Genomic DNA, 22985 nt, shown 5'->3' on the forward strand with positions numbered 1-22985 from the left:
AGAAAGCTAGGTGATGATAGATGTAGTAGAAGCTGGACAAATATAAAACAGGCTGCGTGACTGTCTCCGCCTTGTTTCGAAGGGGAAGCCAGTATGCATCATGGTCATGATCATCATGATCATCGTCATCACTATCATCAATCTGCAGTGGAGGTAGAGTGTTGATTGGAGAAAGGTTCTTGAATACGGTTTTTAGACAACAGAAGCGTCACTTGGGCTGACGCACATCGAAAGTAAGGGCACGAACACGTTTGTCATTTAGAATGTTTAATGGCTGATTAAAAGAAAAAGGGCGCGCAGTTGAGCATGGTCGATGACTGTGAGATGGTGCGCTCAAGAGAACTGCTAATTGAAGTAACGAACTATCCAGCTCAGCAGGGATACCGCGACGACTGCTGTAGCTGCCTTCATTGCGTGACCAGCGTTCGGCTTACCAGCTGGCCAGTTCAGGTCGACAATGGCGTCAGCAATCTTCTGCAAGTGCGCTATGGCGGCTGCGTTCTTCTTGGCATCGCAGGGTTTAACCGCCTTCTCGATGCAGGCCTTCAAGTTTTGTGCCCCCCTGCAGGAACCAACGTGAAAAAAAATTACTTAAGAAATTGCCTATTAAAAGCCACAATAAGCTGAAGCATACTGCGCGATATAAAAATCTATAGTTACTATGCACCACCACCGGCTCCAGGTAGGGAATCTAGGGCACATTGTTTAAGCGATAGATGTTGAGGCGTTTTTTCAGCAAATAAAGAATCTAGGTTTCTCTTTCTACGGCGGAAACAAAACGGGGCAATACGTGAAGCACCGGTGATTATCAGCAATCCATGTCCAAGGACGACACCTTTTGCCATATTTTACCTCACCAAATTTTTGCCGTGAAACAGCCACACGCAACATAGTTCTTTCGCACAATCTGCAAGGAAAGTTACATGATAACCTAAATGGCGGAAAGCCGATTTTTTGGCGCCAAGATATTGAGTTTGACGAAGTGATCTTAGCCGAAGAGGTATATCAGTTATGTGTGTTCGAAAGGAGGCTCCCCGTATTTTTCTTTCTATGACTCCTTTTTCTCCCCCAGCATGTCATTTTTGTTATACGTATATATGTGAACGAGAAGAATGGGAACCGAGGGTCCCGATTTTTATTAATCATATCATAAGAAACCAACAAACAATGACATTAAGGACAACATAGGGGAAATTACTTCTACTTACTAATTGAAATAAAGAAATTATAAAAATGATGAAAATGAAAATGGATGAAAAAACAACTGACCGCATTTTCGTTTCGATTAATTTATGATTACTTTAATTCAATTAGTAAGTACACGTAGTTTCCCCTATGTTGTCCGTGGTGTCTGTTTGTTGGCTTCCTAAGATATGATTAATAAAAATCGAGCCCCTTGCTTCTCCTTCTCGTTCATTACGGAACGAGGGGTCGAATTCGGCAACATTGATGCCTTCAGGTAGCATCATCATCATCATCAGCAGCCTATATTTATGTCCACTGCAGGACGAAGGCTTCTCTCTGTGATCTTCCATTACTCCTCGCTTGCGCTAGTTGATTCCAGCTTGCGCCTGCAAATTTCTGAACTTCATCACCCCACCTAGTTTTCTGCCGTCCTCGACTGCGCTTCCATTCTTTTGGTATCTATTCTGTAAGTCCATCATACGCATTACATAGCCTGCCCAGCTAGAATTTCAACTAGTCAACTCAACTAGAATATCGGTTGTCCCAGTTTGTTCTCTGATCAACACCGCTGCCATCCTGTCTCTTAACGTTAGGCCTAACTAGGCCTAACATTTTTTGTTCCATCGCTCTTTGTGCAGTCCTTAACTTGTTCTCGAGCGTTTTGTTTACCTCTACGTTTCTGCTCCATATGCCCGTAGTTACCGATTGCTTGCTCACCAGCCTGCTTTTTTCCCACTTTTGCATTGAAGTCGCCCATTACTACAGTTTACTGAGCTTGCACCTTCCTCATTGCTACTTCAACATGTTCGTAAAACTTTTCTATTTCTTCATCATCGTGACTGGAGGTTGGGGCGTATGCTTGTACTACTTTCATTATATACCTCCTAATAAGCTTTATTACGACGACTTCTACCCTCTCAATAATGCTGTAGAATTCATCAATATTGCCCGCTATGTCCTTGTGGACTAGAAATACTACTCCGAATTCTCTCTTATCTGGAAGACCTCTGTAGCAGAGGACGTGGCCGTTAGTCAGCATGATATAGGCCTCACTATTTCTTCTAACCTCACTAAGGCCAATAATATCCCAGGCAATACCTGATAATTCTTCAAATAGTCCTGCTAAACTAGCCTCACTCGATAGGGTGAGAGTGCTGAACCTTACCAGGTTCAGTTTCCAATGGCGGGCTGTCCGGACTGAGAGATTCTTAGCACCCTCTGGCACGTCGCAGGTCTGACCGCCGCCTTGGTCAGGTGCTCCGCAGCCGCTAGGGACTGAGTGCCATGGGTTAATTTCAGAAGCCATGAGGGATGTAGTGGCCGAATACTGCACCAGGGAGGCCAATTCCTGTTCTGGTGAGGGAGTGACTTTGTTGAAGCTCAGTGGGGCTTCCTAATTTGGTTTCAGCTGGACTAGTATAGCCCCACTAGCTCTCGGCGATATTTTTTTGACCGGTGTCAGGTGCCATTCTATGCATAAAAATGTAGTGGACTGGAGGACGTTTCGAAATTAGGACCTTCAGATTACTATACTTTTCGAGCAAAAAAATAAATAAATGACAAATTATTTGAACAGAACACTACACGTCCATGCATACAACGCCAAAATTCTCCAACTTAACTGCAGAATGACCCTATATAAATAATAATTGAAATGTCATATCCAGCACAAATGCCTTGAACTGTCTGTTCGTATTCTGCATTCGTTATGAACGCACATAATAGTGCCACTGAGAGTCTCCTTGAGTTTACGGATGTATTTGCAGAGTCGCTCTTATTTTGCGGTCAAAACTTTTAAGTGCGACTCATGCATTAAAAAAAAATTAATCGAGCAGAACAATACACGTCTATGCATACAACACCAGAATCATCCAACTTCACTGCAGAATGACCCTAAATAACTGATAATTGAAATGTCATAATCAGTACTAAAGCCATGAATTAACAGTGTGTTCGTACTCTACATCTGTTATAAACGCACGTAATAGTACCACTGAGAACCTCGTGGACTTCACAGAATTACTATCAGACGGGCTCTCACTTTGCTGTCAAAACCCTTGCGTACGACTCACGCATTACGGAAACGAAAACAAGAAACTTGCGTAAATTACGCGGTCAGACTTCAAGGAGATTCGCGCTTATTTGTAAGTACTTCCACGCACTAAATGAAAGTCAAATGCTGTCGTCTTCTACATACACGTGCGAGATATGCATAGCCTTAGACATACCCTTACATAATACATTGAAGAGAAATCTGTAGGTTACACCAGTACTAAAAGCGGTCCACGCAGCCTGTTTGAAAGGCGTGGTACTCTCTACTGGCATGCGGAAACAACCATCCAGCAATTTCTAGACTCGGCTGAAGTAGACTGCAGAATAATCAGTATCTAACCTGATACAGCGTTATGTTGAGAAACCGCGAAATCCGAAAAGAAGGTCTTAGTTTAACGGAAACTCACGCGAACTATCTACATATGTCTGCGAAAAAAAAAAAACACTGACGCTATCCCTTTTAGATCATTCAGCTGTCACGTTTTCCTGAAAGCAAACATCAAATTAACTCGAAAATTTATCTGCCTTTGTCACGATCAGAAGAGACCAACACTGCCGTCTGCCTAACAGAACGTTCCTAAAACTCAAAGTTGTTCAAATGTATCCTCAGAGAAAGGTAGCATATGTGGGTTTATGGACCAGTTGCCTTCACCCAAGAGGATGAAGCACTCGTGACGCCTGCGGCAGAAAGTATGTTCCAGATCCGCCGCCTATGTTTGTGAGTGGTGGCGATGGCTAAGACTCCCAGGGTTAGTTCTAGTTGTAAAACAAAAGTACTCCCAAAAGTGGATGGAAAAACGACGCCGCGGTAGCTCAATGGTATGAGCATCGCACGCATAATGCGAAGAAGTAGGATCGTTGCCCACCTGCGGCCAGTTGTTTTTTCAGATATTTTCATTTCCAATAAGTTATCATTTCTTTAATTCACTTAGTAGGCACAAGTAATTTCCGCTATGTTGTCCTTGGCGTTATTGTGTGTTCGTTTCTTACGATATATTTATGCACACAGAGAGAGACGCTTTTGCGAATTCACCACAGTCCCTGTTTTATGGCAAGCAGATGGAGGCAATCGCAGAGGTAAAATCCCCCCAAAACATGTTTTCTGGAGATAGCGCCATCAGCGAACACTTGAAACCGTCGCGAACGTGGTATAGTCATGAAAGTGAAATATTATCTCTCAAAGTGGCAACAAAACCTTGGCAAGTATCATTGTGATGCCTACATGCTTTGGGACACATTCAGGACATTCAACCACGGTTTTTATTCCGCGTCTCCTTGTGTCATGGCGAAAGCCACCTTCTAAAACCTAAAATCTTTCCACACTTCGCAAATCAAACGCAATATATAAAGCACAGTACAAGGGAATGATTGATCGGGTGTACCCTACCAAACACCACACCTGTTATGACAGACGCTGTACTTAAGTGTTCCGGCAAATATATCTGCGCAAAAATGAGCACAATATGGTTACGGGGTGTGTAGAAGGCGTTTATTGCAGAGAGCCGTAGGGCAAGTGGGTGCCGATACTACACGTCGTCCTTCTCTTCCTCGCTGCTCTCCTAATGTTGTTGCTGCTGATGCTGCCGCTCCACTACCTTTGACGCACTGTAACATGGCTCCTCTCGCAGACGAAGCCCTCCGGGCGAGTAGTCAGTGGGGCTTTCGTTGAATAAACGGCTTCAGGCGGGCTACATGCGTGATGTCGGTCCTGGATGACCGTCTCCCACTGGAAGTGAGGCGCGCAATTCTATAATTCACCTCGCTGAGACGTTCAAGCACAATAAACGGTCCACCATAGTCAGCGAGCAGTTTTTGACATAGACCGCGTTTACGCACGGGAGTCCATAGCCACACTAGGTCACCCGGTTCGTAAGTGACTTGCCGATGTCGACTATCGTATCGGGATTTGTACTGCTTTTGCGAAGCTAGAGTACGTAATCGAGCGATGCGCCGAGCCTCCTCTGCTCGGCAGAGAGTTTCCGCGATACAAGCGTCGTCGTGACTGCCAAAAGGGAAGATAGTGTCCAAAGTGTACCTCGGCGGACGAGCGTAGAGCAGGAAAAACGTAGAAGTTCTTCAACAACATCAGCTGTGAACTGACGGCCACGGTCGCTAATGATCACTCGAGGGGGACCATGCCGAAGTATAATGCAATGTAGCATAAACTGGGAAACCTCGCCTGCAGTTGCAGAGGGTAGTGCTGCCGTCTCGCAGAACCGAGTCAGGTAGTCGGCACATACTATGATCCAGCAGTTGCCTGTGGAAGAACGTGGGAACGGTCCTATGAGATCGATGCCGACTTGCTCAAAGGGGGAACTGGGTGGCACCACAGGCTGTAAGAAACCGGCTGGAGCTGCAGTAGGTCTCTTGTGACTTTGACACTCGGCGCTAGTGGCTACGTATGTCTCCGTGGTCTTGCGCATTTGAGGTCAGTAAAACCTTTCTTTGGCTCAATGGAGTGTCCGCGTGGAGCCTAAATGACCTGTAGCTGGATCATCGTGCACGACGCGCAAAACAGAAGTGCGGAGGGCTTCTGGCACCACCAGAAGAAACTGTGCACCTATCGCGGAAAAATTCTTCTTATACAACAGTCCATCCCGAACACAAAAACTACATGATGTCGACTCTTTCGCAAGAGAGAAAACTGGCTCTAAACTCGGGTCATCACGTTGCTCTCTTGCGAAGGTTGTGGCATCTGGGAAATCACGGTGTACGGATGCGATGAAGTGGTCGAAACTTTCGGCGTCGCATTCCGTTGTACTAAGAGGCATCCGGGAAAGGCAATCGGCATCAGCATGTCGTCGGCCGCTCTTGTGGGATACAGTGAAGCTGTACTCTTACAGACGCAGGGCCCATTGTGCAAGGCGTCCAGATGGATCGCGAAGATTCACGAGCCAGCACAAAGAATGATGGTCTGTGACGATCGTAAAGTGACGCCCATACAGGTACGACCGAAATCGCTGCACCGCAAAAATGACAGCAAGACATTCCTGCTCAGTCACCGTGTAGTTACGCTCGGGTTTGCTTAATGACCGACTTGCGTAGGCGATGACGTGCTCTTTGTCATCCACGCGCTGAATCAGAACAGCACCAAGACCTACACCACTCGCATCTGTGTGGACTTCTGTTGGCGCGGAAGGATTGAAGTGTCGGAGGATTGGTCGCGACGTCAGCAGAAACTTCAGCTGTCGAAAGGAAGCAGAACAATCAGGCGTTCACTCGAAAGCGGCGTTCTTGTGCAGGAGGCTGGTCAAGGGATAAGCGACGTCAGCAAATCGAGGAATGAACCGTCGAAAATAGGAGCAGAGTCCTAAAAGGCTGCGAAGTTGTTTGACGGACTGAGGTGGTTCAAATGCTTCAACAACCTGTCTTCGCAGGGTCAGGCCTGACGCCGTCTTTGTCCACAAGATGTCCCAACACCAAGGCTTGGCGCTCACCAAAATGACACTTTTTAGAGTTGAGCACAAGACAAGCCTTCTGTATGCAGCTGAGTACAATACCAAGACGCGTGTTGTGCTCGTGAAATGTGCCTCCAAAAATAATAACATCGTCGAGGTAGCACATGCATATTTCCCACTTTAGACCTCGCAGAATAGTATCCATGAATCGTTCGAAGGTGGCGGGTGCGTTGCACAAGCCGAACGGCATGACATTGAATTCAAAAAGTCCATCGGGTGTTACGAACGCTGTTTTTTCCTTATCCTCGGCATGCATCGGGATTTGCCAGTAGCCGGATCTCAAGTCGACAGAAGAAAAGTAAGAAGCCGAATGAAGGCAGTCTAAGGCATCATCTATACGCGGAAGTGGGCAAACATCTTTCTTGGTAACATTGTTTAGCCGCCGATAATCAACACAGAATCGCCAACTGCCATCTTTCTTTTTAACGAGGATGACAGGTGCAGCCCAGGGACTCGCGGACTCCTGAATTATCCCTCTGTTCAGCATTTCCTGAACTTGCTCGCCAATTATCTTGCGCTCAGTCGGGGATACGCTGTACGGCTTCTGTCGTATAGGGTGCGCTGATCCGGTATTTACACGATGGCGTACTCGAGATGTCGGAATTTGGGACGTCGTGTCAGTCTGCGAAAAGTCAAACACTTGTGAGTGCTTGGACAGAACATCCAGTAACGTGTAGCGCTCACTCGTGCTGAGCGACTTGCTCACCATCTGAAGTAGTTTCGAGTCCGATGGGCAGGGATCGAGAGACTCGTCTGCAGCTCCGAGTACAGCCAGTAACGCCGCTGTCTCTTCTTTGAAGAGAGCGAGCTTCATGCCAGAAGGGAGAAGTATGGGCTGGGCCGCATAGTTCATTGCCCATAATCCAGAGCGTCCTTCAACTACCGATACTAAACAATGCGGAACCAAAACGTTCTTCTTTACACAGGCCGAATGAAGCGGCTCCGTCGCGGCATCAAATGTGGCGGGGTTGGCACCAAAGCAAATGACCGGAACGCATACAGCGCATAGTGGGGGAATGACGATGTCCTCCGAAACACAAAAGGCACCTTCTTCACGTGGCGAGTTCTCCATGAGTCCTGTTATAACCTCGCGTTGTACCGAAAGCTCCCCACTTCGACAGTCAACGGTTGCACCACACTCCTGCAAGAAATCTATGCCTAAAATAACATCATGCGTGGAACGAGGAATAACGGCGAATTCAGTGGTAAATACTTTGCCACACAAACACACATCCGCAGTACAAACACCAATCGGGCACAGCGTCTCACCACTAACACTACGAAACGTGGAAATATTGTTCCACGAAAACATCACTTTTTGTCCCAGTAGGGCTTTAAAATTTAAGCTCATCACGGAAATTGTTGCCCCAGTATCCACAAGAGCCATTGTAGGTATATCGTCAACAAGCACGTGCACTTTCTTTTTCAGCACGAAAACTGGCGGAGGAATGTCGGTTGGCAGCGAACGGTATCCAGCGACCTCACCCCCATCGGCTGCACTGCCTAGTTTTCCGGTGGTGGGGATAGCCGGCGACGCCGCGGCGATGGAGACCGCCGAGTACGTGGAGCAGGCGGTGGCGTTAAGCTGCGATCGGAGGCTGGTGACGGGTTCCGGAAGCTACCTTGGCGAATTCCACGATTGGTTGGCGCGCGTGGAGGCCATGACGCGGAAAAGGGTTGATAATTTGACTGGTACGTCGCTCGTGAAGGTTCTCGGAAAGGTCGGTGGCGGTCGCAAAACCTGGCGATGTGGCCAGGGACCCCGCAACTATAGCACACAAGAGGAGGCCGAAATTCACGGTGCTGCTCAAAGCCTTCATTTCCGCCACCGAGCATGGGGTATCGGTCATGATCGTCGTATTCTCTGTACCCCGAATATGTGGTACGGTACCACTGCGCCGGATAAGAAGTGCGGTGCTGCTGCTCGTTGTTGAAGCGTGGCTGGTTGGTGGGTGCAGATGGAAGCACAGCTCTATAATCGTCCACGTTCGCCGCATTAATAGAGGGTTGCCACGACGTAGCTGGTAGTCCGGGTTCGTTGCCTCGTGAGTCGCCGCTACCATAACGGCCGATTTCGTGGCACCGTAGGAGCTTTTCCCGAACTATCTGTCGTATTGTAGACGACAGATCGGATGGTGTGCTCGCGTCAACGCAGGCCAATGTCGACACATTAGCCAAACGACCAAATTTCGGTGCCACGCGACGCATCCTCAGTGCTTCAAACGTGCGACAATGTTGGATGACGTCGGTCACAGATGTCAGGTTTTCTTTAGCAATGAAGAACTGATATACATCTTCAGCTATGCCCTTGAGAAGATGACCCACCTTATCTTCATCAGACATGCTTGAATCCACGAGTCTACATAGCTTGAGGACCTCTTCTATGTACATGGTACATGTCTCGCTAGAGCGTTGGGCCCTTTGGAACAGAGTCTGTTCAGCTCGCTTCTTCCTCACTGCGGAGTCGCCAAAGCACCTTTTCAGTTCTTGGACAAATGTATCCCAGGTCGTAAGCGTGTTTTCGTGGTTGTCGTACCACATGAGAGCAGTGTTCGTGAGCGAGAACACAACATTTGACAGATGAGAGGTGGAGTCCCAGCCGTTATGTTTGCTCACCCGTCGGTACTGCTTCAACCACTCGTCCACATCCTCACCGCCAGTCCCGGCAAAGCTGGGTGGCTCCTTGTACGGTTGCGAAGAGCCCGTCGGTCTCGCAGCTTCAGTTTCTCGGGACATGCCTGCTGTTGAGGATGGTGGAAGTCACGAGGTTCAGGGGGTAGCGATTCCGTCGTTGTATGCTTAGATACCCAGCACCTTCCACCACTCTGTTACGGGGTGTGTAGAAGGCGTTTATTGCAGAGAGCCGTAGGGCAAGTGGGTGCCGATACTACACGTCGTCCTTCTCTTCCTCGCTGCTCTCCTAATGTTGCTGCTGCTGATGCTGCCGCTCCACTACCTTTGACGCACTGTAACAATATTAAGGATAACAACTTCGCATTCGTAGTCGGGTACCGGAATGTAACCGCACGAAATGTATTGTTGCCCTTCTTCCACGCTGTCACACGGCTCCCAAAGTGAGGAATCGAACCTACCACTTGCTAACAGCGGAATCTCACACACGTTGACGATAAGAGTGGCCTTTAGAATCGAACCTACCACTTGCTAACAGCGGAATCTCACACACGTTGACGATAAGAGTGGCCCTTTAATCCTCGGACAGTTTGCCAAGCGACACCAAATTGTTTAAGTGTTCACAAAGGGGGCTTATGGAATGAAAGTTTGTGGCCATGAAAGCCCTTTCGCTTTAAAGTTACACTATATCTGCTGCTTCCCGAAAAAAAAAAACAGCCTATATCGTTTGGACAGGTAATGGTTGTTTTGAGAATCGCAACCACATGAAGTCAATGTGCTGTGAAGGGACGGAAGGCACGGATAAAATAAGTTCTTATTCGTGTAAGAAGGAATATTTTTTAGCAAAAGCAAAGTGAATGTGGTCTAAAAGACACCTTGCCATATGTGGGAGTCGAACCCACCTCTGCCACATGCGATGGAGTGATGGTTTACTGTTGAGCTGACGTGGTGGCTATCTTTTCCACTTACTTGGGTATATGTGTGCGTCTACAACATTAGCCCTGGGAGCGCTCGCAAGCGCAGATCACAGACTTACCAGTGAATGGGGAACATATATTGAGCCCCAGGCGTCACGCACTATACGAATTTCGGAGCAGGCAAATGGCCAATGAACCCTGGCATGTTATATCTTGGCAATAAGAATGCCAAAGTGCAGACCATCGCTGTGCCATGAGCGAGTAGAGTGACGGCCTCCAAAGGTATGCATTCTTTAATGCACTTAGCATTCTTAGGATGCTGCCCGCGCTTTTTGGTATCCACCTTTCAAGTTGTTAGTCTCTGTCCGGATCTGAGCGTATTCCTTTCAAGCCAGCTTGGGCCACTTGGCAGTCCGTGATCTAATGGTTAGAGCATCGGGCGTCCGCGCTGAATAAATCGAGTTAGAAACCAATTGTCAGACAAACTTACGTTACTGGTTACTGGACACTGGGTATTTCCCGCTCTTCTATTAACCTCTTTCACGCCATCTTGAGTCGCTAGGTATGTGCCTGTTCAGTGACTGTAAACAATCGTTTATTGTTTCTGTGCTTAGCAGCATCAAACCCGCGTCCTACACATTCAGACAAACTTGTGTTAATATAAACTCAGACACGCGCCACGCGCACACTTCGCGGCGGCGCCACTGAGTGGCGCAGCTTGTCGAGTGAGAAGCGCGAGAGCAACCAGGCAGCAGTGCATGACTCACACATGGTGCTTTTTTGTGGTGGCAATGCGGTGTGCCTCTGAAGCGCTGCTCGCATAAAATTTGACGATCCTCCCGAGATAATTTCACTGAGATTTTTTTTTGCCTACAGCTGCTTGATCCCCGACAGTTATCCTCACTGGTCTCGCTCATGCTATGGGAAGATCGCCACCGCCCTGTATATTTCAAGAACGTTGAGGCTGATGCTGTCTTGACGTCTCAATTCATTATAAACATTAGTATAGTAATGTCGTTGGGCAAATAGTTTACTTTTCATGCTCACCTCGCACTCGCTTCCACCTGACTCTTGAAGGTTCCACCTAGAAAATCTGGACTGGCATCACAATTGCTCATGGCGCTCAGGTCCATGCATTCACGAAGTTCCACAACAGCTGAGTGATAAAAGCGCAAATAGACACCGTTATTCATGACCAAAAAAGAACCAGGTTGCAGCATTATTAATTCTCTCACTGACCAGCTCAGAATCTGGCCAGAAAATGGAATTGTGTGTTTGCAAATCGAAGTTTCGCCCATAGTGCGAAGCGTTGACAATAACTATTATATGTGCATCTTGAGGAAACACTGAGGGGCAGTTATTGTAATCACCTCGTATTATTTAGTTCCTGTTGACGAGCTAACACGAGATATAATAAGTGTTGGATCAAATTAGTATGTATGTATGTATGTGTGTGTATGTGTGTGTGTGTGTGTGTACGTACGTATGGTGTAGTGAGTGTACGAGGTCTATAGTTTCTACTATCCAAAAATTTTTCTTTCATGTCATCTCCACACGTAAAACTTATTTGTTCCTTTTTACGATGCTAATCTACTTCTTTCTGAACTTTCCGACTACAAAGTTTTTTCATTCGCTTACTCGAACCGCCTGCAAGTGTACTGTTCGCTAGGAAAATGAATGTCGGAGAAATTCACGCTTCCACTGCCATAGTTGTCACTCACGCTAATATTGTCACGTTGGAATCCTATATACATCATCATCATCATCATCAGCCTATATTTATGTCCACTACAGGACAATGGCCTCTGCCTGCGATCTCCAATTACCCCTGTCTTGCGCTAGCTGATTCCAGCTTGCGCCTGCAAATTCCGCAACTTCATCCCCCCACCTAGTTCTCTGCCGTCCTCGCTATACCTGCTTCAAAATACTGTCATAGAATCACGTGGTGTTTGCAAAAGGAACGAGTCGTAGTTGCATCTTTGTACATCGTTGTCTCGTTACACGGAATTGCAGGGAGTTACAATAGATGTCCAGCCCCGTGCTAACCAATATGGCCGATCTCCCACTTCCAGCGCTGTTGAATGCAAGCGGATCATGTTGGGAGGAAAGGAGGGTGGTACGGCTGGTTGTGCAAGCACTGCGACGCTGTATGTCACGCTTATTTCCAAATGTAGATAGGCATCCACTATCTTGGCTAACCGAAACTGGATGCGTTCGAAATAGCACTTAGGGTAAGTTTTCATGTCTTTTATTCAATCTGCGGAGATGCATATAAGTGCAACATCATGTCACTTTGTCGTCGTCAGATTACGAAGAGTTTGACGACGTTACATGAAAAGTGCAAGTTCTTGAATTTTCAATTGTGCTGAGAAGGTACACACTGCAGTAAATACCCGCAAACTCCCTCATGAGTCGGCTCACTGAGCCTCAGACCAGCCCGTAATTCTCAGTCCGAGTTTGCCAGGCTAAGTAGAATTTTAGTAGAATAATTCGCACTGAGGCTCTAACCAAGAAAAATATCATTTGTCAGTGAGTTTACGCAAGTACTCTTTAAGTAAGCGGTGCGATTGCAGAGCTTTTTTATTATTTTGTCACACTGCCTTAAAACACATTCGTATTTAATGCTACCTACGCAGTGTCTTAACTCGACTGCCATATTTTCATTCATTATTATCAGGTGAGTTTTAGGGAGAACTTCCGTTTTGAAATTATTACTGGTCTGCAGATAAAAATATGTGGTGAATACTTACACTGGCAGCTGTCTGCAGAGGTGATTTCTTCACGAAGCACGTGATATCCGCGCTCCATGCGAGCGAACTTCTTTTTTTCGGCGTCTGTGCATCTCGCGTAACGGTCTTGATTGCAACGGTTGAAATCGGGAAAGTCGTATGGATTGCTGTTGGTGGAGAGATGAAAAATGTATTTATGCTAAAGTTCTTCAAAATTTTTTTTATTTCTTTAGCGTGATTTGGCCAAGGCTCTGATCCCGTTTGCGTGATGAGGACGCACTCACGTCATGGCGCATTCATGTGTACATCACACTTTTGTAGAAATAAACAAAGTGGGTCGCAATATCTATGCTGTCTAAGAACTTGGCTAAATTGTAACACTTCAGAGACATATTGCGGAAGCGCAAGTCATAAAGTTAGACTTCGTCTCTCTCTGCGGAGACTTGTAACCAGCGAGCATTCACCGAGAGGTGAACTAGATGTCCGGAAGTCAGCTCTGGTAATGCATGCAGGGGCTTCGAGTTCGTTTCCTACTTTAGGAATGCCCAACTACAAGGTAACTGATTTGTGCTTACTTAGCGATGTTTACAGTCAGGAAGCTTTCAAATGTGGCTTTGCGTCTGAGAATAGAAGAAGAGCCTAGTCTTACTACTGGTCATATACCGGGTGTTCAAAATTAAGCTTTTCCAAAATTTTAAAAATAGCCTGTGGTAGGTAGCATAATTTTATCGTCGAGCTGGGTTATTCGAAGAGACAGACATTAGCATCACGAGAAATCGAAACACATACTAAACCAACTAAGAAAAATGGACTAATGAACTTCTTAGTTAATTACTATACGAAACATATCGCAATTTACGAATTGTAGTCGGTGAGCTTGCAAGACGCATTCACTTGAAATGAATTTCCAGGATCACACCAGTTTCGAGAGACTATTTCCCAAAATGTGGGACGAAATACATGGGCGTTGCAGTTACTTTGGTGCTTCAAGGTATAAAACAGCATTTTGGTAAAAAAGTAAGTGGAAGACACTGCATTTTACATCGAGTTTGATGGCTCATGTCTCCAAACTGGTGTCATTCTGGAAATTCATTCCAAGTGGATACGCCTGACAAGCTCACCAACTACAATTCGTAAATTGCAATATGTGTGGTAATTAAGTAAGAAGTTAATTTATGAATCTTTCTTAGTTGAATCTGTGTTTAAATTTGTCGTGCCCCAGCTCAATGATAAGAATACCCAGCTCAATTATAAGAATTGTGCTACCTGCTACAGGCGATTCCTAAAAATTCCGTAAAACTAAAAAATTAACACCCTGTATGTGTGCCTAAAATCAGTTTACGTTAGCGTAAGTACGCGTGACTTTTATTTCAGAAAATGGGAAAAAGAACTATTTTACTCAGTGTGCTGTACAGCGTTTGCCGAATTATAGTTTCTATCCTGTATTATCTGTATTTCTATCCTGTATTATCTGAACGTGACATTGTGAGCACGTCTTGAAGCAAAACGGGCAGGTACCTCTTTAACGCCCAAGTCGACGCACCCTCGCCACTTCCATACTTGTCCACTTCATGCTGGCCGAGTCAAAATAATACCGAAATACACAGCTACTATTACGCTCTTTAGTCATCTACCTATTGTGTTCCACTTCGCATTTATTAAAGACTTCACTTTATACTGAAGAACCTATGTCTAAACACAGAGGACCGGCATAAAAATACCGAAACGGAGACGGACTACAATGTTGGTGTACCGTTGGTGTACTATCAGCAAAATAAGGTCCACCGGTACTAATCCCATCGGTAATAAGGTCCACCGGTACTAATCACCAGTAATGCCCGTGTTCCCTCCTAGACGGTATGTGTTAATTATTCAACAAAGGGAATAAGGGCGGTTGCACTAATGTCCTCTTTTTCACTCTTGTTTCAAATCAACCCCTTTAAGCAAATGCGCCCCCTTGCCAACAATAGACTACAACATTGCACCCGGCTACTATCAAAGCCTTCAAAATTTGACAAACAACTAGACATTCGTTGTGTGAACATACGTGCATCACGCTGTTAGTGCTACATATTTGTACAGTAACAGAGAAACATGTAAAAACAATTTCTGAGGCAAGCAGGACAGGCTTCAACAAACGGGCACTGTGAAGGTGTTCATATTGATAGGTGCCTTTTTGGTTTCATTGCGATAGCAATTATACGGACACTCCAGGTGTATTTCTGCCATCGGCGTCGATGTATGTTTTCGTATAATGTCCAAGGGTGATAAAATCGTCGCCGTGCACCGTACGCTTTATGTGCAAGTGAAAACACGCGAGGCTAAGCCGGCGATCGCGACTCAATCTCGCGCACGCAAGGGAGGAAAGCGGGGTGGTAGCGTGCCGTCTTCCGTCGCGCGCAAGGCTCCAGAGGGAGGTTCGGGGAGGGGTAGGCGCGTCTTACTCCTGGCGGCCCGGGTGACCGCGCGCTTGCCCAGGCCGCATGGCTCTGAGAGGAAGGTAGGGGGGGGGGGGGGGGATGCGTTTTACTCGGGGCGGCGCGCTCGGCCACGCGCCCTCCTGGACCATTGTGTCTTGAAAGCCGTGTGCGACGAGGACAGAGTCCACCGTGCCCTGTGTTTTCGAGGCTTAGTTCGCGTTGATGCGAAAGGCAGCACGAAGGTCAATTCGCTTGCTGCAGCAGTCTCGCTTCCTCACTCCAGCGTTTTGAAAGCGAGTTCGCGCGGTCAGCGAGTGAGATATCTTCATGTTTGCTTGTACGCGCGTGACACCATGCTTGTTATTTTATTAGTATGGCTATGTTTACAAGTTAATACGGCCGATAAACTACTGTCCTTACATCGTATAGCTGTCTACCAATTTGCTATCGCAGTCGATGCTTCAGCGTTTGGGCGAAACTTACATCGTTCGGGCGAATCTAAGACTCATAACACCCAGCTGCGTATTGAAGATATTATTGTGTTTCGTTCTTGCAAAAGGAAACTACAAGCAACGACTGTTTTTCCGACTGACCAGAAACTAAGGTTTCTTTACTTAGAACAGCATTTATCTAACGGCCGTGTGTGCGGGCATTGTGCCCCCGTTAAGGGAAGACCCTCTTACCCTATAGCTCAGCGCCTTTTAAGTTGGCAAAGTTTCATTTATGGGCTGCTGTGTCGCGGCGTTGCCTTCACACCTTGCGCAGCATCTTCGGCTCACGGCTCACATTGTGAATGTCACGTTTTGCAGACAATTTGCTAGCTAGCAATGCTGGATGTCCTTTGGTATATTTTAAACAGCCAAAAATTGTTACAAACAATAAAGAAATATTTCGCAGTCATGCATCACTGCCATTCCATTTTTTGCGCCGCGTGGTTCACAGAGTCAAAAAGGGGGCAAGGAAGGTTTGCATTACACTTGTATTTTCAGCAAAGAAACAAAAGCTAATTTTGCACTACGTGGCGAAAAGTGAATAGAGATGATAATGTGGCTTCACAAGTGGCTATAAGCGCCACAGAAAATAATTGTTCACGGCCGCCACAATGTATGCGTAAAACCCCTCTCGTGGTTGCTTCATCGGCCGAAGTATGTCAACGGTGTGCCAACGACCATCTCAAAGAACATGTCATTTGCCGCGAGAGGAAAGCAAAATAAATAAGAAGGTGAACATTGCGTAGAATTCATTTCCGGCTGTTGCAACGTGGCGAAAAAGACAAGGCATGTCTTACCTGTTACATAAGGATCTTAAATAGCTGTCCTTTCCTTGGACAGTTGTTTCCTGGCCTGCAAGTGGAGATATCCCATAATTGACGGCAACAGTCCAATAGCAGACTGTGATGCCCTGTGTGTCGCAAAGTTGTTGACCACCGCCACCTTCAAAGCAAGTAAACGCAAATGTTAGGGTGTAAGATTCGAAAAAAAAAAACAGCCTTGAACTTTGGCAAATACGGTAAGTTGCCGTTTTATTTTAGCACTAGAAAAACAAATGAGGACACCTTAGCATTTTTTATGAGTCATGAATGCGAAACCATTAATGTCCAATTGAACGCCGCTGAGCGGTCCTTCGAGTTATGAAGTCCTCGCCGGCAAGCCGAGCGCGTTCAGAAACTTTCGAGAGCTTGCGCGGCCAAGGAACGCGCGGATAATGTACGTTTCCGACAGTGAGAGCGAAGTTGACAGTGCATCGCGGGGACGCCCTCAACCCTCACGCAACATCTGGCGCGCTACAGCCGGAGCAGGTTATCCTTTTCGCTCGCTCTGCTCCTTCGAGGCGAGCTTGTGACGTGGCGTCGCAGCCAAGGGGAATTTAGGTGTCGTTTCACTACTACAGAGTCCGGCGTTTTCGCTCAATGAGGCATTTTACGCTTACGGAGAAAAAATTGTGCGCGTTGCGCTTCGTTAGTTTTCTTGAGAGGAAGGTTTAGCTCGAGTCCCACTCCGATGCCGCCTATTCAAATACATCTAAAACATGGGAATGTTTTTTTTTTCAGATAACCACAGGCCGATTTCACTTTCCGCTGCTTTCCGTCGCTGCTAAAAGAGAGCTGAGATAGTCAAATTCCCAACAGGAGTGTGCTCGCGTTGCTTTCACGTCTTCACTAATGTGCAGATTATGCTTGAGCGCCCAATTGCATGAAGCCCATTCTCACCCCACTGAACTTATTAGGATACTCGGCCACAGTTAAATACTTCAGATTATTCCTGGTTGGGTACAAGGCTTTACTGAAAGCTACCTGTACGTCATGCCAAAAGTAAGATGCATTTGTACGGAGCACAAGCACTTGTTGCAAGGATTAGGAACCCGGGTACAATGGGCCCGTGTCCAGTGGGACAAAAAAAAATTTATTCTTAAGCCACGTTTTCACAGGCAGTACTTTCACATGGAAACTCACAAGGAAGTCTGCGAAAGTGGGCTTGACCGCGGTGGGTAAGGGCGCTATCCTCTACGGAAGCTGCAAGAATTATGGTCAGCCAGCAGGAGAGGGATAGTCACTTGAAGCATTTCCCTGAACTTTGATCTTCTGGTCCTCGACAGCTTTATGGTTTTGCACACCATAATTTTCAGCAAAAGAGCGCCTATAAAAGCAAATATGTGCACTCTCACGAGAAAAAGGAGCGAAACAGCTTTATTTACGTTGAATGAAAAAGAAAATATCAAATCCTGCGGCCATACGCGGTAAAAGCACAATCTGATTATGAGCCACATCATGGTGGGGGATTAAAAAATAATTCAGACCACTTCGGTATCTTTCATATTATGCACGGTACAGTAGCGTTATTGCATTCCACTCCAATGAGAATGGATCCACCGCGGCCGTGATTGATCCCACGACCTGCAGCGCGGAATGCAAGTTGCATGTTAAGGCAACAAACTATTAGAAACCCGTTACATAAAGCCCGCTATCGATGCTTGGTGGCTAGATTGAACGTTAACCATTTTCGAGAGCTGCCATCTCTCTTAATTACACTTAATGACGCTTGCTATTTCCATCTGGTGTTTGCACCATATGTTGAATACTAACAATCCTTCTCGAGAACTCGAAGATCCTGTTGAGTATCCGCGCCGCCGCGTATAACGAAGATAACGTGCTAAAAGGTCGACAACTAACGAAATATTTATTTGTTCTGCTGTCGGTCATCTTGCAATTTTGCCTCGAAGTAATAGAATCACAGCCCGGAAGCTAAGTTGGACCTTTTAATTACTGGTTACGGCACAGCCCGCGCATATTGGCATGCTGATCAGTGCCGTAACAACTGCCACATCTGCTTCCATAGCGTCAATGCGCACTTTCGCAGCAAGAGAAACGCATCCTACTCAGTGGCCCTCAACGCGATACTATGACAGCGTGTGCTTGCGATACTATGATAACGTGTGCTAAGCGTAATTGCAGCAATGCTAAAGTTACGCTTAGCTATCGATCTCCTTGTGAGTAGTGAAAGTACGTTTGTGTCGCAGCATTGCACCATTAGGAAAATGACGAAGTTGAAACTGCAATACAACGTAATCGTTAACTAACGGAACAGCGTAGCCCAACTTTTCTCCACACTATTAGCTCCGTGGACCGCTCTTCGTTCAGTTTTCGTTGGCGAACCGGCGCAAGTGACATTTGTCGCCCCGTTTGCTTTGTCGCTCAAAGAAGTTTTTTTGTGCTTGTTCAGGGAACGCCTTTAATTATACCGCAAGGAAGACCAGTAATGAAAAACTTAAAAATTGGTAGTGCGAGTTACGGCGTCGTATAAGACGTCGTGGTTCTGCATACCTATAACAGCATTTTCGACCATGTCAGTAGAATATACACACTTCTACTTTGATGTTGATTCGTCTATGCTTAAGTAGTGAATGGCTATATAGAGGGGGTGTTGCGGCGGGGAGGGGGATGAAACGCGATCAAGAATACGCGTATAGTAAGTAACTTCTATGGTAATCGAAGCCAATGCGGCGGAGGTCTCGCTTTTCTAACGAAATGTGCAGTGGTTGTGTGTGTTCAATGCGTTATAGATAACGTACGTAAAGCACACAAGAACTGTTTTTTTAGAAACGCGTAACTTGCAAAATTCATGCGGCATAAATCTGGAGTTTGCAGTCAGTGGTTGATGTTACAAGGACAGAGACTGTCGCAAGACAGTAGTTTTGTAAGCGTTGCGCCAAAATCTCCACCTGCTAAGCTGGGTACCTCATTTGGAGACTAACTCACTAAACTTTTTGTCCTTTTGTTTTTTTTTTTCTTTTTGCCTGCTACAGTTTTCCTGACGTGGCAAAAGCCTTTTCACCACTTATGACAAGAAAAGACGACACAAAACTGGGGTGCTATGCAGGATGCGCCGAGTTTGGCGAAACTCGGGATCTTCACGAGCTCGGGCGACGCCCCAAGATGAAAGAACTAATGGTAACAAGACAAAAATTGTCCGTCGGCACGCCTCCAGTTTCATTGGTTTATCTAGATTCACTCTGGGTGGCTATCATATCTTGGGCGTTGCCTTATGGGCGGGCGACAAACTGGGGCTCACGTGATCATACGGTCGGTGCATGGTCGTACCTTCTTTCACTTGTCTGTCGTTCCACCGAGTGCATTATAGGCACAAGCACGTTATAAAATAAATGTATTTAGTGCGATGATATTAGTCACATTAATGTGGGTTATAAGCATTTTAAAGTTTACAAGATGTGCACTGAATGTGCACTAGACTAATTTACCGTTTAATACGTTTCGCGTTATACCACGAGGGGACGCTCGCCCTCCTCGTTCTTCCTCTGGATTGGATTGGCGCGGCTCGCTACGTGCTTGCTCTAGCATTTCTGAGCACAGATCGGTGTGCGCTGGTTTTCGCACTAGGCTTTCAAGAGATCGCTCGTTGCTCCTTGTCTTTCCTCTGAATTGAATGGGTGCGGCTCGCTACCTGCTTGCGCTCCAATTTCCGAGCCCAGATTGGTGTGCGCCTGGTTTTCGCATTGGGCTTTCAACAGATCTCTCGTTGCTCGCGCTAAATTAAGGCTGCGAGACGAAATAGCGTCTGCTAGCGCAGTAGTGGTTTGCCACGCTCTTACCGTGTAAGCACTCACGAATGCCGGAAAGTACTCATACAAGGGTCAGAAAACTACGGTTTATTTTCTTTTACTTTGTGATGCACCTTCAGACCGGCCAGCACCAAGCGATGGCTTCTAACAACCGCAGGAAAGAGCCTTTGCACTGGGTAGCCCGAGCGATCCATGGCTTCCAACAAACGCAAGAAATGGTCTTCGCAGCGTACGTGGCGGTTAATTGATTACCACGACATCTATGCCAGGAATGACTCCATCAGCGGTGCAGTTACCCTGTCACCACCGCTGACGAGGTGGTGATTCACGTTTTGACAATAAATTTCAATTTTTTGCGTTTGAACGCTCGTGATGGGGCCCACAAACTTCACGCTGTGGTTGACTGTCTCCCAGTGCAGATTGAGGCTCGCCTCGTTAGCATCTACTAAATTTGGAATACAGTTCTATGCGACCCATGCGTTACTGCGAATAAAGGCCCCCGCCTGAACATTGGCTGTGATAATGGCTTCGTCTCGTCGGTCAACCTTGAAAATTCGCAGTACTCCTGTGGTAGCGCAGACCATGCCGAAGACCCACGGTGCACGATCGTTTAACATCGCCGTAATTTTGGCGGCTCGGTGGAACGTTGTCGTCCTTCATCAGGCGGCCTCGATTGTACTTTCGCTTGCCGCGAAGAAGGCACTCGTCAAATTGCGCTGTCTTCCCGGGGCCCACGAGTGGAGGTCGCGCCAACAGCTCGTCCATCATGACCTCACGGGCGTAGTTCTTCCAGTCGGCGAAGGCATGCTTCGATAAAGGAAACAAGCTGCTGGTCATCTCCTTCAACAGCCACACATCTACGCTATTGCTCACGCAGTACTTGAGCCAAATCACTTGCCGCCTGAAGAGGTCGACGTTCGGACGGCCGAAGCGGTCCGTGTTGGCTAAGTAACTTCCTTCGCCTCTCTGCCCGTAAAGTGCAGCGGTACTGTGAAACTGCAAAGACTGCTTTCGGCACCTGTTGCACCGGAAGGCAGCCTGGCGTCCTTTCTGAGTCTTCCTGTACAATGTGACCACTACAATGGGACCAACCAACCACAGGTTGACTTGTCCGGTTGGAACCCTAGGTGCTTGCAGGTGCCCCAGTACTCCAATGACGCCGCCGGACCTGGCCTGGCGCTGGGACACGGTGGACGCACGGCGCTTGAAGCCGGAGAGAGCCGCAGCGATCGCACGAACTCTTTCTCTGCAGCCTAGTCACACCAATCTGTGCTACGAAAGCCTAATTTGCCCGCCATGCTGTCTCCGCAGACGAGAGCTTTCGCCTAACTAGCTACACAGCCAGCCCACTGACGTATTGGAAAGGCGAAAATGACGTTGAAATTCTACGTCGGTCATGTAGGTGAACGGGTCCAGACGGTCTGTTGACGTTTGCTGTCGCTGGAAGCCATGACACAGGCTGCTGCTGCCATGTTCCGGAGTTGTAACCATGTTCCGGAGAAATAACTCGGGGAGGGTTTCGCGATGTACGAGTTTGGCACGACTTCGCCTGTCAATTAAAACCATAGGTCACGCCCCACGCGAGGCATGTTACTGTTGTGCGTGCACCCACCACAGTTGAAGCACGCCCAACTTATTGTTCGGCAACAGCGACGCGGTGCTGAGGAGAGAGGCATCAACAATCTTGACCGCCGAGATAAAACACTCACAGCGCACTGTCATCGGTGATGTACTGAGCGCCGACTATCGCTGGCTGACACAATCGCGTATATCTTCTCGGGCTGTGATGGCCCCACAACATGATTTCATTGCCTGCACTGTGGCGACGTAGCACAGCGCAAATAATTATAGGCACGTGACTGTAGCTACTCGCAAGGTGTCGATGCGCCATGGTGGACCACGATGCTGAGTGCGTAGTGTTTCCATACGACAACGTAACGCAGCTGTCATTTGAGATGACTGATCTGTCATCGGCTATGTATCGGAGCGGCAGTGTCGCTAACATGGTCAGCGTCGAGCATCGCCCGCTTTTCTAGACCCATTACGATGACATTTCTTAATCACAAGCACTGCACACTAAACAGTTGCAACACCTTCCTGAGTTCGAAGTCTCATTTCATAACTGTGCACTAGAGCCCTCACCTGCCAAAATGCGATTTTTGCGGTGTCGTTACGATATCCATCTGCGATTGCTCTTAGCTCCAGCACAAACAATCGGCAAGCACTTTGGAGTGCACAACACACTCAAACTACTGCGTATATGCACACCTTCACTCGGCAAGCGATGAAAAGCAATTAATTGTGACGCTAGGCAGCTCGCTCTTCTTCACAATGCATCACGGAGGCTTCGCGCACAGAAATAAACATGGTACCGTACGGCCATTTTGCAGCGACAGCCGTTGCCCCCCTCTCTATGGCTAGAGTCTCGTTTTTCGTTGGTAAAGCGGCGGCCTTAATAGCCTCATTGAAGCACCTTCGGTGAACAGCCATGCCGCGGCGAGGCGTTGCGCTTCCCCT

General features: G+C 47.1%; 1 protein-coding gene across 1 annotated transcript in view; it reads right to left on the bottom strand.

Annotated features, from left to right (window-relative positions):
- Positions 1-250: 250 nt before the first annotated feature.
- The window catches only part of LOC119431084 (uncharacterized), a 33564-nt gene continuing 10829 nt past the window's right edge, over positions 251-22985 (bottom strand). Inside the window, exons 2-5 of the mRNA XM_037698542.2 lie at positions 16681-16825; positions 12994-13139; positions 11291-11399; positions 251-562 (exon numbers count right to left, since the gene is read on the bottom strand). Of these exons, the coding sequence (XP_037554470.1) occupies positions 346-562; positions 11291-11399; positions 12994-13139; positions 16681-16825 (617 nt within the window). The 3' untranslated portion in view covers positions 251-345. The remainder of the gene's footprint in view (positions 563-11290; positions 11400-12993; positions 13140-16680; positions 16826-22985) is intronic.

Source organism: Dermacentor silvarum, chromosome 10 (assembly GCF_013339745.2).
Source record: "Dermacentor silvarum isolate Dsil-2018 chromosome 10, BIME_Dsil_1.4, whole genome shotgun sequence".
NCBI lineage: Eukaryota > Metazoa > Arthropoda > Arachnida > Ixodida > Ixodidae > Dermacentor > Dermacentor silvarum.